At 39.4% G+C, this 15,999-nt stretch overlaps 1 protein-coding gene across 1 annotated transcript in view; it reads left to right on the plus strand.

Moving 5' to 3' along the window:
* The window catches only part of LOC104158238 (inositol 1,4,5-trisphosphate receptor type 2), a gene marked incomplete at both ends in the record, with an annotated part of 55,845 nt that overhangs the window by 31,234 nt on the left and 8,612 nt on the right, over window positions 1–15,999 (plus strand). Inside the window, 4 exons of the mRNA XM_009695828.1 lie at window positions 3,478–3,522; window positions 12,201–12,355; window positions 13,705–13,804; window positions 13,953–14,113. Of these exons, the coding sequence (XP_009694130.1) occupies window positions 3,478–3,522; window positions 12,201–12,355; window positions 13,705–13,804; window positions 13,953–14,113 (461 nt within the window). The remainder of the gene's footprint in view (window positions 1–3,477; window positions 3,523–12,200; window positions 12,356–13,704; window positions 13,805–13,952; window positions 14,114–15,999) is intronic.

A 15,999-nucleotide genomic window follows, 5' to 3' on the forward strand; every position in this document is an offset into this window, starting at 1 on the left:
CATTGTCGTTGGAGCTGTGAGAGCTGATTACCTTGGCCTTGCCCAACTGCAAAATCCCCACAACAGAGCTGGCTGCCTGCCTGGTGGTGGAGTGAAGGACAACCACAACTACTATCAGGTGGCCAGTTCACCACTTCACTGATGTGAATTCTGCCTTCTCCTTCCCTAGTTGTTCTCTAATAATGCAGTCTGTGTTACTTGGTGTAGATTGCACCTCCCTTACCACCATATAGTGATTGCTGTTTACTCAGGTGGCTAGGTTGTCCGGCTTTATGTAATGGGTGAGTGTTGGGATATTGTGGTGAGTCTCATGAGCTTGCCATAACATGAAATGAGTTTCAAAATCTTTGATATTGTTTGGTTTTCAACCACGAGGAAGCTGAACTCTCATTTTTTTCAATACCTTTTTCTCTCCCATCCATGGAGAGATAAAAGATGACTGTACTTAAGTTTGTTGAAAAACAAGCAGTGGAGGATTAGGATTTCTGGATTATTCTGCATTGGAAGAGAAGCTGTTGGAGATATACTCTTAAAAAAGCCCCATATAATGAAGCTATTACAATAACGATTTATGCAATAATGAGTTATACAATCACACTTGCTTGAGCCCTGCAGTTTATAAGGCATTGTGTTCTTACTTACCGCGCATTGACTGCATGCACCTTGCAGTGGCGTTTTGCAGAAATATACAGTACTGTATTTCAGCTACACTTCAGTAATGTTGCAACTTCAACACATCCAGTGACACAAAAAAGCTTGAAGACTGTTGAACTTCAATGGGGCCCATTTTAGCATAATATTCTTACTTTCTAAACACCTGCAAAGAGTTTTACTTGATTTCATTAGCAACAAGGCAAAAAATTTTTAATGTTGTTGTTTTCAAGGATTCTTTTGTTTTGGAGGCTTATTGAAGAACATGGAGGTGATCTTACATAAATCAGAAAAAACAATAGATTTTGGAGTATTAAGACTGTGACTGTGTCCTTAGCTCATTCTGCTGTACTTGGATATTGAAAAGGACTCAGAATAGGTCTAATATGACATACAACACTACATGATTTATGCCCCTCTACCTGGAGAATATAGTATAGGATGATAACTAATGGTCTGATTTTCAGCAATGCTCAGGACCAACAACCTCAGCTGAAATGAAAATGAAAGTGGCAGCTGCTCAGCACAGCTGAAAATGGGGCCATAAACATCAGCCCTAAAACTGCATTCCATTGTGTTTATGGTTTAACGTCAGCATCTCAAAACTTTCTCTAAACAACATCTTTTTAGTTTTATTTCTGTTACAGTGGGGCAAGAAAAAACATCATTAAGGATGCACTTCATTTTTCATTTGAGCCTTCTGTCTCCCTCAGCCTCAGTCCGCAAGTGAACTATTTTAGAAATTTGAGGGCAATCTGTTTAGTCATTTTCAAAGTCGTCAAGAAGTGGCGTGGGAGAGAGATTTGCCTAGTTTCTCCTGTTGTTGCTATATTTTTTTAGAAAGCAGCATTATGTTGAAAGCAAACAGCTGAAGAGCAGCAGAATTCAAGGACCATTTCACACTGGGTAGACAACTGTATTCACTTGGGCCCTTTGATTAAACAGTATAGATTTATTCCACTTGAAGATCCAGTCCGGAGTGCATGATTCTCTGTGCTGAGTCTAGTGGTAAACCTGAGATGAGCCAGCCTTTATCTCACTTGCTTACAACCAGAATCTGCAAGGTAGGATAGAATTTAGCCTTTCTGTACCTTCTGTGCACCTGTGCTGAAAGACCACTGTGTGCGGCTGTGACTAAGGAGCACTGCCTGAAAATGTTCTCTGTTCTTGATGGAGGACCAATGGTAGAGAGCTCAGCTTGGCTGTTAGAATGGGCAACTGGAATTATTTTAAGGTGTCAGGTGAACAAATGAAATGCTGAAAGAAGTATGAGAACTTATAAAGAAACCAAAACTATATGAAAACAGTTACATATATATGTATACATGTATATATGTGTCAATGTATAACTCCTAGTTGTCTGTTGTTCAGTGTTCAGCTCCTGTTCCTGTTGCTGTCTAACAGAAGTAGGTGGGAGTTGAAGGCAGGAGACTGTGAGAATGTAATGGAGGAGCAAAATGCAAAATTTGGGATAGATGTCAATGTGGGGAGTAAAGCAGGCTCTCTAAATGAGACTTATCAGGGTAACACAGTGGCTAATGCAAATACTGAAATGAAGACAGGAGAATAAACCTTTGGTCACTTCCGTGTTAGCACATCAAGTCATGACACAGAGGGAAGGTATTTTCAGCAATTTTAGGAGTATCTAAAAGTTTTTTTTCCTTTCTTCAGGCTCATGATGTGGAGAGGAGCTAGCTTTTTTGGGTAAAGGGATATAAATGATACAGTATTAATAAAAACCTTATCAACTTAATAAAAAGTCTTCACAATAGTTGTCTGCTTAATGTTAGATGTATGATGTTGTGATATTGAAAAGTTTTACTGGGATTTGTTCAGCTTGCCCTGTGCAATTCACTTCTGGCTCTTCCACACTGGTAATGCCAAAGTCAAGCCAAGAAAATGACTGTACTTATCTTATGTATACATGCTGTTGTTGCCAAAGAACTAAATTACCTTATGTAACTAATAATTTCACTTCAGCATTTTCAATGCTTTGATGGCATATCCTGTGTCAGGGAATATGGTAAATATTGAGGCAAAATTGTTACATTATGTAAGTCAAATCTTGAAAGGTTTCATGTGCAGCCAGTGAGTGGGTGTATGTGTGTTTGTTTATTTGAGTGTATATCTGCCTACATAATCCCTCATCTCCTAGTCTACATATTTCCCTTGTCCAAAGTAAAATTGTATTAAAGACTGTTAAATAGTAAGTGTTATATAGTGACTTTCATCCAAGCTTCTCATACTACTTAAGTTATTAATTAATGCTTGATAATCCTGGTATGACATAGAAAATATTATCCCCGTTAATAATGGTTAAGCAGAATCACAAGGTAATTAAACACTTGTCTATAGTGGCATTGCCATTCCTGTTTCAAAGATGTGTTTATTCTGAGTTCACTGTCTTCCTGTAAAATCTCACTAGACATGAAGCTTGTTAGTTTTTATCTCAATATATCTGCTGAAGGTCGGTCCTGGAAATGGTTTCATGTGTATGTGTGTGGGTAACTGTAACTTGCTCTGTTTAGATTAGTAACTATCTGTGCTTTTTTCATCATTCTCTCTGGTTTTGGTTATTTGAGATTCCTCTCGAGTTAACAAGCTTGATTGCAAGATGCACTTTTTTTGAAGTGAGGACATAGCCCATGAAGTCAGTCAGAAATTGAATCAGTAATTCTTACACTCTTGTTCTCACACTGCTTCTAAATACTCCACTGTCCTTTTGCAGGGTGGATACATAATACAGAACTGGACCAAATCCTATCTGCCCAGTTCTGAAATGTCTAAAAGCTATCAAGGTAGTGTTTGACTTCTTTTCTTTTCCAGCTTAACCCACGCTACCCAGAAGGTAATAATGAAGGAAAAGCTTTGGTAAGTGGAATTTATATGTTACATATAATCTGGGAAATACTGTATCCTTAACCTGATACAGTTGGGGATGCAATGAAGGTCCTTCATAGCTTTCCTTTTACTTACATGTTACTGCTGCTGGGATTGTTTTCTGTGTCCTATGTAAGCTAGGGTGCAACTCACAACTGGTGTTGCAAAAAGTTTTACCTTGTGTAAGGCAAATGATAGGAAACTCATTCAAATTCTGCATCAAATTGGCATTAGTTGGAAACTGTTCTGCCCAGTGACTGCAGATATGAAATGTATTAATTCTTCTCAAATCAGATGTATTGCTTCATGGCAAACCTGCCCCCCACTCTTCAGCAAGAAAACCAGGGACAAGCCAGTCTGGTTACTTACGTACCGATACCAATGCAGAGGCTCTGCTAGTGGAGACAAGCCCCCTTGAGGCCTATTTGTTAGTCAAGTGTGGCTCTAAATCTAAGAACATGCTGAGACTCTTTTTATTGCCTGTATTGAATGCATGCAAGCAAATATTCAGGCACAGACTTAGTCTGAGCCTTGCCACACTTCAGGCAACTTTAGCATGACATCTTCACAAAGATTCAAGCTGTTCTTGCTGCAATGTGCATGGTTTGGACAAAGACCTTATGCCCTTTGCCTAGGAGGCAACAGCTTTTGCCTTGTACAACATCAAGGGCATACTAGCTAATTGTAACTAACAAGGTAAGGCCAGACATGTTGTAGTTTATAATGTGTGAAGGAAGTGAAGTTAAAACCCTGAGGGAATCTTATTGTTACTGAGACATCTAATAGTCCAAAAAAGAATCATTCCTCCAGGAAATTCATGAGATTACCTTGAAAATACTGAGATCATCTTCGAAAAAATCAGTTTAATTTCTTTCTCTTTGCTTGCTGGCTTTTGTTCTTCAAGAGGACACATTTTCAAGTTTTGCTCTGCATGGGAAAGAATTTTTTATTTTTCATTAAATGAAACCCAAGATTCTTACATGATCACATGCTTTCAGAACTGCAATTTTAAGAAAAATGGAGACTTTTGTAGGAGTTGGCAACATCGGTTTTCCATCTTCCCGGTATTTGATATTAATTGTAATATAGCAATATCAGCTAAGCTGTCCAGAGAAATGAGAATTCTCTCTCATGAAGATACGGAAGTTCTACCAGTTGTTTCTCACTGTATTGGAATGACACTTGAAGCCCTTGGAGCTTATAAGTTCTAGAATACCCCAGTGAGTAGGGTGCTTGCTTGGAAATGCTTGGGTTCATGCTCTTGCTCTGTGAACAGTAGAACTCGTCTCATAGATGTGCATCTGCATTAACATTGTAGTTCATGTTATGACGGCGCTTCTGAATCAAATCTCCAGACTATTCCTTATTTAAGACACTCCACTTTGCAGAGCAATCTCAGAGCATGAACACTTGTAATCTGTTGGATAAAAGTAAACAGATACACACACCCCGGGAATGTACCCACTGTGCCCCAACCTTTCATGGGTGCCCAGCGCAGAAAACCAGACTACAGCCAGTCTGAAGTAAGACCTATGAAAATGCATATAGGGTAGATGTTAGGCCCTCGTCCCCAAGGATCCAATCCTATTGTACCACACTATACTAATTTAGATATAGAGTTTCCAGTTGTAGCAATTCGAGTTCATCTAGATAGTTAAATATTCCCTCGACTGGGTAATGAAGAAGGCACAAGAGTAATCTGAATGTGAATGTTAAAGGTGACTTCTGTAATAGGTTGGCTTAATCTTCCTGGGTATTGTTTTCAACTAATAACCCAGACCAGATAAATCAGATTAGACAAATACTTCCTATGAAAATTTAATCAAAACTGGTTGGTGATCAAAACTGATGTGTCTGTGGAAATTTTAGTTTACACAGTCAGCACTTTCTTGTGAAAAAATGTGTTGTGAAAGAACTCGGAGCTGTTTGGTAACGCCTCCATGTAAATCCAAGCCTACAGGCACTTTTAGCATGGTAGAAATCCCTTTGGATCTGTCACCCCTTTATAGTCTTGCTGGAAATAGCATGAGTCAGCAATGGCTATTTTAAGCCTCCATGCTGACCTTGAGCAACTGAGCAGAAAAGCTTCACATCTGTATGCAGGAATTTCTTTTATTTTACGATGATGCAGTGTTTTGAATTATCCCTCAAAAGTACAAGAATGTTATCTTTGGAGTTCTTTAAGGACCAGCTATGTCAGTCTTGTATCCAATATGCACATAACCTAGAGCACAAATGCTTTCTTTGCTCCGTGGTTTTCATCTAGTGTTTCTTCTGCCAGGTGACTGCCTAACTGATTCACTGCAAAAGCATCTTTTTCATTTTTTTGAAGCAAGTAATTTTGAAATACTGCCTGTGAAGTAAATCTGCTTGAGAGGGGGAGGTGGAAGTGGACCTACCCCAGCAAAATTTGAAGTCTGAGTAGCAGGGAAACAAGAGATGTATACTTGAATCCCTTCAACTGAAGGAAGAAACTCAGCCTGCAGCCTGTTTTGCTTTTCTCTGCTAGTGTGTTGGATAAAAGGGTACCAGCTCCTTTTTTGTCCTCTGGGTTTTAAAGGCAGCACAGCCATCTGTGCGTTTTGTGCCAAGCCTTAACTCCTAAATGTGCGATAGGGCTTCTTGTGCATGTTCATTGCCTGGTTTGCAAGTCCTGATCACAGTTGCTTAGGCAACTGAATTTTAGGAAGCAGCAATGGAGAAGGTTCTGCCTAAGTGCATCTTTTCTGCCTTGCCTTAAGTGACTCAAAAGTCTGAAAGGGTTTTTGCTTCAAAGAACATAAATATTACTGGAAGTCACTGGGACTTTTGTTCCCAAGCAGTAAAGCTACGTTTGGAGCGCAGTTTGTTGCTCATTTATGGGCTGCTTCATGAGAAGCCAGCCAAATTGTCTTGTGAAACACTACTTTTATTTCTGGTAAAATTTGGCCTTACAATGAGTGGATTAATATTCTTTATACGTATTTTTCTCACATCTAAACTCCAGAAGATTTTTTTTAATGGGAAAACCGTTCTGTGAGTTAAAGGCCTTATCAAAAAAAGGCTGCTTCATCTCTTGAAGTCTAGGAGACTGTAGTGTATCATGCATTAAAACGCAGTGCTCTGTCTTACAGTTCCCATTAAATCCAAAATTGGTGTGTTTTATGCTGCCTAGTAGTCCATTATTTCTAATCACAGAACTGTACGGCATCCAGAAGAATGCTATAAACATTGGGGAAATGTCAAGAACAGCTGGGAACCTGGCATTTATTAGCACCTTTGTATTGAAGGCTGTCTTTGGATAGGTACCTTAACTCCATTTGTCTGCATTTTCGTGAGAGAGTGCTAATACTAAGCAGTTCCAAACTGGCTTCTATTGTTGAGATTTTTTTTTCTTAGGATTGAGACTGGTATGCGTTTACTTTTCTTGTAAAGAAGTCGACAATTCTACCATAGACATCTAGGTGCAATTTGATGTATCTCCTTTGACTTCTGTTTACCTATATTTATGAATTCCAAACAATTCTGTAATGCAAAGTTTTCTTTCTTGCCTCAAAGCCAGGTGATTTTTTTTTCTGATAAACACTGCACATTGATTTTTTTTTTCTTCTAAATTTTATTTTACTTTCCAGCAACTAAGTTTGTTTAATTAAAATTTTATAATGTGAGACACAGGTGATACCGTTTTAAAAAGTAGAATAGACTTGGGAAATTTATTGGTTTTTTTTAAAGGCTTGGTTAGGAATTAAACTGGCAATAAACAATCTGAAAAACATTAAAAAAAAAAAGAAAAGAAAAAGGAAAATAATCGGTTTTAAAATGGCAGTGTCTCTGCTTATATAAAGCCAGCAGTCAGACCACTTGAGAGGCTGGCAGGGAGAAGGGGAGACACGGATGCTGGCACTTTGTTATTATTCTGCTGCTGCACACAGGTCTGAATCAGCTCTGAAAACGCATACATTGTTTCTTACAGAATGTCTCTGGCTCCTAACAACAGAATTGCAACGTGATGTCTCTGCTAAAAATGCGATGACTCACAAATGAGTCAACAGTGAAGGTGTTACAGGAGGCTAACTGCTGTGCTGTCTGCCAGGGCTTCATTACGTGCAGGAGCAAGGCTGGCCACTCGACTTTCTTTTCATATAGAATTTTTTTAAATCGTCTAACCTATAGAGTTTTGCTCACATTACCACTCTGTGAAAATGCCGGTTTTGTAAGAGCCTCCTAAACTGGGTTAACATATTGAGATACCACATTGTACTGGATTTAACAGGCATTTTCCGAACTCTGGCTGCTATTAAATTTAATTTCTGCTGAAATGTGTAGTGCAGCTTAATGTATTCATTCAGGAGCAGGGTATTATCCTTGTCTGTCTCTATGCCATGAGAGGTGTCTTCACCAATTGGAATTGTAGATTGGGTTTCTAAAAGAAAAGGTATTTCAGGTCTGTCATGTTTTTGTATTGCTTTTTGCAGTTGAAGTGAAGCCCCCTCCGTAAGCAAAACTCCATGTAAATCTTGCGAATTTTAGGTGTGATACCCAATTGAGATGAATAATGGGGATCTGGGATAGGTCACAATTACTAGCAAATTATATTAAGAGCTGTGAAGAAGGGTTATCCGCTGGGCTACAAGTCTCAAGAAAGAGAAATCTGATTGTACCTGATTATTTTGTTTCTGATTACAATACAGGTTTCGTCTCCAGTTACATTTGCCCTTCAGATTGCAAACACTATATTATGGCTGTGTTGGGTTTTTTTAAGCTTCTTTTTAAATTGGTATGATGCACTGCTAAGTCAGTGGTGGTGGCCCAGGAGTTATGGACTTTGCTGTGAGCATGGATCAGTATTTCCACTCCTCACCAACATGGCTGTTTATTTCCACTAACTAGGACTCCTTTTTTGAACTCTCAGCCTTTGCTTTCCTAGAAGATTCTCACCTGGAAGAGCACCCTGGCCACTGGCTGTGTGGTAGGGGTATATTCAGTTCCCCCTCCTGGCAAAATCCCATCTTTGCTTTATGGCTGCAGGAGGAGGCTGGCAACTTGGGGGCTGGCAGCCAAGTGGGTGCTGAGGTTTTTTTAGGCAGAGCAGGCTGACCTTTGTGCCAACTGGGATTTGGACCAAGTTGTTCTTTTGGAAGGTGTAGGTCCAACTCCTGCCAGGCAGAAGAGGAGCTGAATGTGCGTTTCCTTCATCCTTGTGAGTGATTTAACCTGGGCATGACAGAGTGAGACCTTCTTCACCTTGGATATGTATCTGATTTGACTTGTGACAGCCTGTCACTAGTTTACCAGCAGTTTGAGACAATCAAAACTAATTTTTTTTCTCAGTCAATTTACTGTTTGCTAATACTGTTTTACTCACAGTTCTTGCTCTTCTCTATACTCCTAGCATGTAATTCACCTGCCTTTTTTTTTAAGAAGTCTTGGGAGTGCTTTCCTTGGCTGTCACTGACCCACATCACCAACATCTCTGAAACTGTTCATTGGCTTCCTCTTCATACTGCTTTAAGTTGAATTTTCTTCTCTCTGCATTTTAGTCCCTTTACAGTTCTTTTCCTCCCTTCTCTTCATTGAATCCAGTTTTGCTGGCTGCATCTGTATGCTAGTTTCTTACCTGAGCATATGTCATCTTGTTTTCATGTGCTTAGGAATGCAGTGCTTTTCCTGAGCTGTTCATATTGTCTAATTAATTTGAAATATTCTAATACTTTCTCTTCTTTCCACATCCTCATATAGACATACCTACTGATTCAATAATGTCTTGGTTAAGTGCAGATTCTGATGACTGCTTACTAAATTTAATTAATCATAAGAAACTTTCTGTGAGCAAGTGTGCATGCATTCTGTCTCTCAGAGAGGCATGTGCACATGTGCTCAGATGTAAATTCAGACATAAATATAAATCCACATATGTTCATATGTAATGACAGTATTTCTCTCTCACGCATTCCATGTATAAGTTGTTTTCAAAGCTGTCAATTTGAGAGTCACTTCTTGTTACATATTTTTTTTCCATGACTTGTGCTTAACACCTGTAATCCAGGTTGGGTTGTGAGGTGTGTTTGGTATCCTAAAATAACGTTATAATGAGAGTTCTGAGGTTTGTGCTGGAGTCCAGTCTGGAACTATGGTACAGCTCTTGTGCAGGTCTGATTTTGCTCAACTAAGGTTTGCATTGCAGTAGCAGTGTTGCAGACACTGTCTTGTCCTCTGTTGAAGTGAACTTTCTTTTTAGATGAAAAACCAGCTCTTGCTCATATGCCAGCTCTAATTTGACAGCTGCTAAGCGTGGTTGGCGGGGTTTAGGCCTGATGAGCCAACTCCATTGCTCAACTGCATCTATACAATTGCTGGGGAGAGTAGTGAGGGGCTGGAGTCAGCCCCAAACTGCTGGATGAACTTCTCCAGAGAGCTAATGGTTAGCATGAACTACTAAAGCACAGGAGACCTGCCTTTGGCTTTGCCTCCTGTCATGGAAACCTGCACATAATGACCTGTTAGGGATGGTCAGACATTATGTCATGAGTGAGTATAAAAAAACTTTATAACACAGAGTAGAGTATGGTTTCATATTTTGGTCTGTATTTTTCCCAGAGCCTCAGGGAAAAAAAATACATAAAATTATGAAATGTCCTGTCTTTTTGTATACCAGTCTTTTCAGTTTCGAAATTATAGTAGAATGAGTAGTTTCTGGGAAACCTGAACTAGATTTGAATGTAAGTTATGGGAAATATCAGAAAGTCTGGATGCTGTTCTAAACTATCCTGTGCTTTTCACCCCTTCACAGACCTCTTGAATTTTAAACTGGTTTTCCAGTTTTCCATTTTTGTTTGGAAATCTAGGAAGTAGATTTTCATTTGAAAAATAGGGGACTCACACCTATTAAGCTAAAGAGCTTCTGAATTCTGTTATAGTTTGCCTGCCTTTCCAGTTTGAGTCTCATCCTGCGTTTGTAAAACAAAATGTGTCTGGAAATCACAAAAATTTTGACTATTTTCTCAATCCTTACATGCAGGTTAAGTTTTTATGTGCAATTTTGTTTAATATTTTTGGACGTAGGAGGACATGAGGATTGCCAGATAAGAGTTTACTCTTGTGCAAGACACAGGAGATGATTCCCCTTTGTCTTAGCAAACCTTCCTCTCAAAAACTAGTGACAATACTCTAATCACTAGATGAGCCTAAGAAAAATTTCTGAGATTATTTCTTCCTGTTTTTTTCATACTGCCTCTGTCCTTCATAGAAGTAATGGGATGAAAGCTGGCATTTTTTAGGCTTGATAATGAAAAAATGGATGTTTTGGAAGCATTCAAAAAGAGCCTTGAAATGAGATGGTAACTAGCTATTTCTTACATAGTTTCACTCATCCTTGATTTTGTTGCTTAATCAATTGGTAATATGAATAATCAAAGCTTTGCTCTTGATTATCCCTTACAGTTTGGCTTTAATCAAGGTATGAATGCAAACCGAGTACAGTCTAGCCTCTTTACATTGCTTTGTACATCTCTTCCCTAGTGGTGCGCTATAAATCATTATAATAGTATTTCAGGTTTCCAGCATTTAATTTTTCTTTTTTAGCTTTCTTCTTTCCTCTTTTCTTTTTCCCCCCATGATATATTTTGTGTACATGAAGGGCCCTGGGCTGCCAGTCTCTTAATTGCTTATTAGTCTTTTGTAATATGTGTAACTCAACACCCCAGAGGAGCAGCTTTTACTTACGCCAGTAATTCTGTTGGTTGCTGTGTGGTTATGGGTACAGACTCCGAATTACTCCTTCAAGGAAAGACATGCGCTTAGGGAAGGTAGCATTTGGAGTCTGAAGACAAAGGTGTGCAGGAAACTAAAGATGAAGATGGCCGCTTAGTTGTGTTGGGTCACAAAATTCCCACGGACTTTCAGCAGATGATGGGAGGAAGATCGCCGCCTTAGATTCGCACGCCTCTTTTGAGGCACAGCTTTGTAAATCTGTCACTTGAAAGCTAGACTCCTTGAAGGGAACAAACTTCAGCAGTTGCAGTGGGCAAACTGAGACTTATGTTGAGTCCAGCTTCCAATGTTTTACCAGCCTGTGGTGAGATTTCCAATAAAATCTAACTGATGCTTTCTGTGTCCCCCTTCCAATAACAAGTTGATCTTAATGGAGCAGATATTCTGGCTCTTGCTGTTTGGAAAGTGTGCTGCTGTATGTCTGACCATATAAGAGGGCAAAATGAGCAAACTTAAATAAAACAATAGTGGATTTAGGCAAATTGCTTGCTTTTTTAATCCCTTCTCCTCTTCAAAAAAAATCCAGTTTTCATTAGTGCTGCTCTTTTAACTTTGGCCCTTTCCAAACCAGCACTGTGTAGTTACATCTGTTGGGAGTGAAGGGTCTGCAACTACCGCAGGTTTTTTGAAGTTGTAGGTGTCAAGTAATAATGTATACAGTACTGCAGTCTCTCTGTAGCTTGTGACCTGCTGTTGTTATAATGACTGTCTGAGACCCCATGTGCCTGGGGCAAAGAGCATCCTTTGTGTTACACACTCCAAAGCCAGTCATGGTACATTCTTACTAGAATGTAAAAAAAAAAAAAAGGAAGGAAAAAAAAAAGAAAAAAGTACAATTCAGATGTATTACTTGTCCGCAAGGTAATTGGAGAATTTATAATGGGCCCTGATGCAAGCAAATAACCCTTGTCCCTAATCAGCAGAGAGACGGCGACCTTCCTGCTTCAAAGAAGAAACGCCAAGCAGGGGAGAAGATTATGTATACTTTGGTCTCTGTGCCACATGGAAATGACATCGCATCTCTCTTTGAACTGGATGCCACCACTCTTCAGAGAGCTGATTGCCTGGTTCCAAGGTAAAAAGAAAAAAAAGGGGCAAAAAATAGCGCTGCATTGACAGGGTTTCTTCCTAGCATTATGCTGGTGAGTAAAGCAGAAAAAAATCAAACACAACCAAGCATTATCCTTCAGTTAAAATTTGAGGAGTGTTCACGGATAAACAAGGGATGTATAAAACATGATACTGCTGCTGTGACTGGGTAAAATAATTATAAGGATAAAACAACTGACACTTAAAGATAGTCTATGAAGAGAAAAATAATGGGCTAAATATTGCACAGATATATATAAGGACAGAATTGAGCCCTGTGCACTGTTTGAAAAAACAGTGCTGCTAATAGATCTAACTGAATTGTTCCCAACGAAATAAAGTGTGTGGTGAACTGGGCTTCTCAAAAAAAAGTGCCACTGAACAGATTTGTTATTCAAATGAATTCAGCAAATGGCTTCTGGGTTTTAATTGTGAATATTTGAAATTTCAACTGTGTTGCTTAACTGAGATTGGCTAGATAAGTCACACGGTGTTGGTTGTGACCGAATGGGCATGCAGACACTTGGGGCTCATTGTTATGAGGGTGAATTTTAAAGCTGGGTAACCACAAATGCTGATGTATACAGCTTTCAAGTGTATTTGCTATGATAAGTTTTGCCAGATAATTTGCTTACTTGAATACTCAAAGCCATCAGTATGAAAGGGAGAGGGTGAATGAAGACCACAGTGAATATATTTAAAAAGTAGAATTCAGAGTAAAAATTGTAATTGATTTCTCAGCTCTGCTTTTTGATAATACCACAGATTATCATATGGAAACAATTTAGAAGAATCTCATGTCTGCTCTTTGTTCACTTGATTTTCAGTTGAGAACTGGTACTGTAAATGCTTGCTCCCTGGAACAAGGGTTTGCAGATCATAATGGTGAAGCTGTATCCATGGTCAGTTTTACCTTCTGGCTTTTGTGCTGTGACAGCTTGAAAGGGTTCGTTACTCTGCAGAAAAAAATAATGAGGAAAGAATTGGTTTTATTCATGAAATGTATTTCTACTCAGATGGGATTTTATAACACCTTCCTTTTAAATTTTTTTCTTTAAGGAATATTTTACTCTGAGGCTTATAGAAATACTTAAAAACAGCATTCTGCATAATCCCAAGATGCTGTTTGTTCTTGTTGCAGCTCTGTTCTGGGTGAGAAAGGAGGAGATAAGGGAAGAGGGTAGTACAGTATCTTTTAGGTCTCCATCACCCTTTTATTATGAGTGGCTGGTATGACTTGTGCCCTCAAGTCTCATGTCATGGTCATTGCATTCCACCTTGCCCACTTTAGCTCAGGACTGATCCATCTAACCTATTTGCTTTGTTCTCCTTTAGGAACTCGTATGTCCGACTGAGACATTTATGCACTAACACTTGGGTCACTAGTACCAGCATTCCAATAGATACTGATGAAGAGAGGCCTGTGATGTTAAAGGTAAACACATGTATCTTGGGGTTGAAACTCCAAACTCATTACTGAAGTTCTCTGCTGGCGATCTCACTTCTAACATACAAAAAGTGCATAATAATTAGGATTAAGGTAAGAGGATTGCTTACCCACATTAAACCAAAAACTATTGCAGATTGGGACGTGCCAAACAAAAGAGGACAAGGAAGCTTTTGCCATTGTATCAGTTCCTCTGTCTGAGGTCAGAGACTTGGACTTTGCCAATGACGCAAACAAGGTTCTAGCGTCAACTGTTAAAAAGCTGGAGAATGGAACAATAACCCAGAATGAAAGGAGGTTAGTGAGTTTTATAATTTTTTCCCTCCTAAATTGGTGTTTGGTTACTCATGACATCATGACATCACAGTAATGAGTAAGTTAGTAACATCCATGTGGACATAGAGACAATTGGGAGAGGACACTTCAGTGCTGAGAGTGCTAGCTTGGGATTAGATTCCATCTCTGTCAGAGCATCCTTGCTGCACCTCAGGCTGGTCTGTGTATCTCACCTGCAAAATAGGAGTAAACAGCACTTCCCCAACTCACTGGCCACGTAAATAAATGGGTAGCTCCCTGGTCAAATGCGAGGTGTTTGTCTTAATTTCCTTTGATAAACCACTTCTGAGCTGTAGTATGGGGCTCCATTGCATTTGATTCTCATGTGCAAGAAAGCCATCTATACAGTGGGCAGCATGGCAGGACTCTTGATTCATGTGGAGTTCACTGTACCGCACAGTCATGCTGCGAGAGCAATAAGAGGAGGTCTCAGAGTGACCAAGAAGCTGCCCTAATAATCCCTTTCCTTTCTTATTTCTATTTTTCCCTGTTCTCTTTTCCTACTTTACATCATTTTGGTGTTCACCCTTTGTATTCATCCATGTTTCAGATGTAGTGCTATTAGAATGTCTGTTCTTCACACCCGCCCCTGAATTAAGGAGTTTTGTTGTACATTGTAGCAACATATATCCCACTGCCAGTGATGTAGTTTGCTATTTGTTTTCAGCTGACTGAGGTTAAGCTATCAGACAGCATCTCTGGCAGTGTGAATTTGTAACTTCTGTTCCACCATGCATCATATACAGCTTTTTCCTGAAAATGTTAATTTTTTGGTGAAACTGAATTTTTGCTGTCGGTTGTCAGAAGCAATTAGACCAGATGGTTTAATATCAGGTGGAGGATTTATCGTAGCAGGCAGATCTGTAATGGCCTGGGTGTTGGTACTCAGCCTTGAAAAGCTGATGGGCCATTTCGTGATTGAGTTGAACCAGAGAGGCCTACGACAATCAAGGTGTGACATCCATGTATTAAACTTGCACTGCTGTGTCACTGCAACCCAGTATTGTCAGGTCTTGATGTTGACAGATTGGTACAACACACACGTAAAACATTTCAGAGTGGTTTCAGAATAGTGCCATTATTTGTTTGTTCCTGTGATTTCCTTTGGAAAAAACCCTCTTCCCTGTCTTGTCACCTTCCCACTTAGGTAAGTAGAGGTCCCAACAGTTAATTCCTGGTTGCTCCATCCTATGTCTGTCTTTTCTACTTTTTCTGTTGTGGGACACCTTGCTGTTCTTCACCAGTGGGCTGAGACTTCTGAAGCTAAAAGCTCCCTCAGAGGGTTTAGCCCAGCCTTCCTGTGAGTAATGGAAGCTTTGTGGCTGGCTCTTGGAGATGACTTTGAAAATCTGCTGGGCATCTCCCTGCCACTTTCATAGCGTGCCATAGAAGGTTTAGTAATTATAGACTAGAAGTTGTCCAAATTCAGATGATACTTCCCCCAGGGTAGGAGACATGTTGGGTTTCATTTGTAAAAGATTGCTAGTTCTTTTAAGGGAGATTCATTGAAATCTGTGGGCATCCATAATTCTCTCTGTGCATGCCTGGCAAGGTATGTTAGTAACAAGGAGACAATGAACACTTTTTTTTTTTGCATTTGTATTCTTTAGTTTTGCATTTTCTGAAGGTAAGAGAGAAGGAATTACCTCTGCCTCTGTCCTTTTTAGCACTTGCTTCTGCCAAATTTTCTTTTGTGTAGCAAAAAGTGAAACAAATATAGTCATTTTTCAATAGATTCTTGGGTCAGTAGGGAAATAATCTAGTGGCAGAATGTTTTTATTCTTCTAGTGAGTCCATTGTCTTGTTCCACGGGCCCATGTCTGTGATAATGTATAAAAATCCTTGCT

This window comes from Cariama cristata, unplaced genomic scaffold, assembly GCF_000690535.1.
Source record: "Cariama cristata isolate BGI_N322 unplaced genomic scaffold, ASM69053v1 scaffold29382, whole genome shotgun sequence".
Lineage (NCBI taxonomy): Eukaryota > Metazoa > Chordata > Aves > Cariamiformes > Cariamidae > Cariama > Cariama cristata.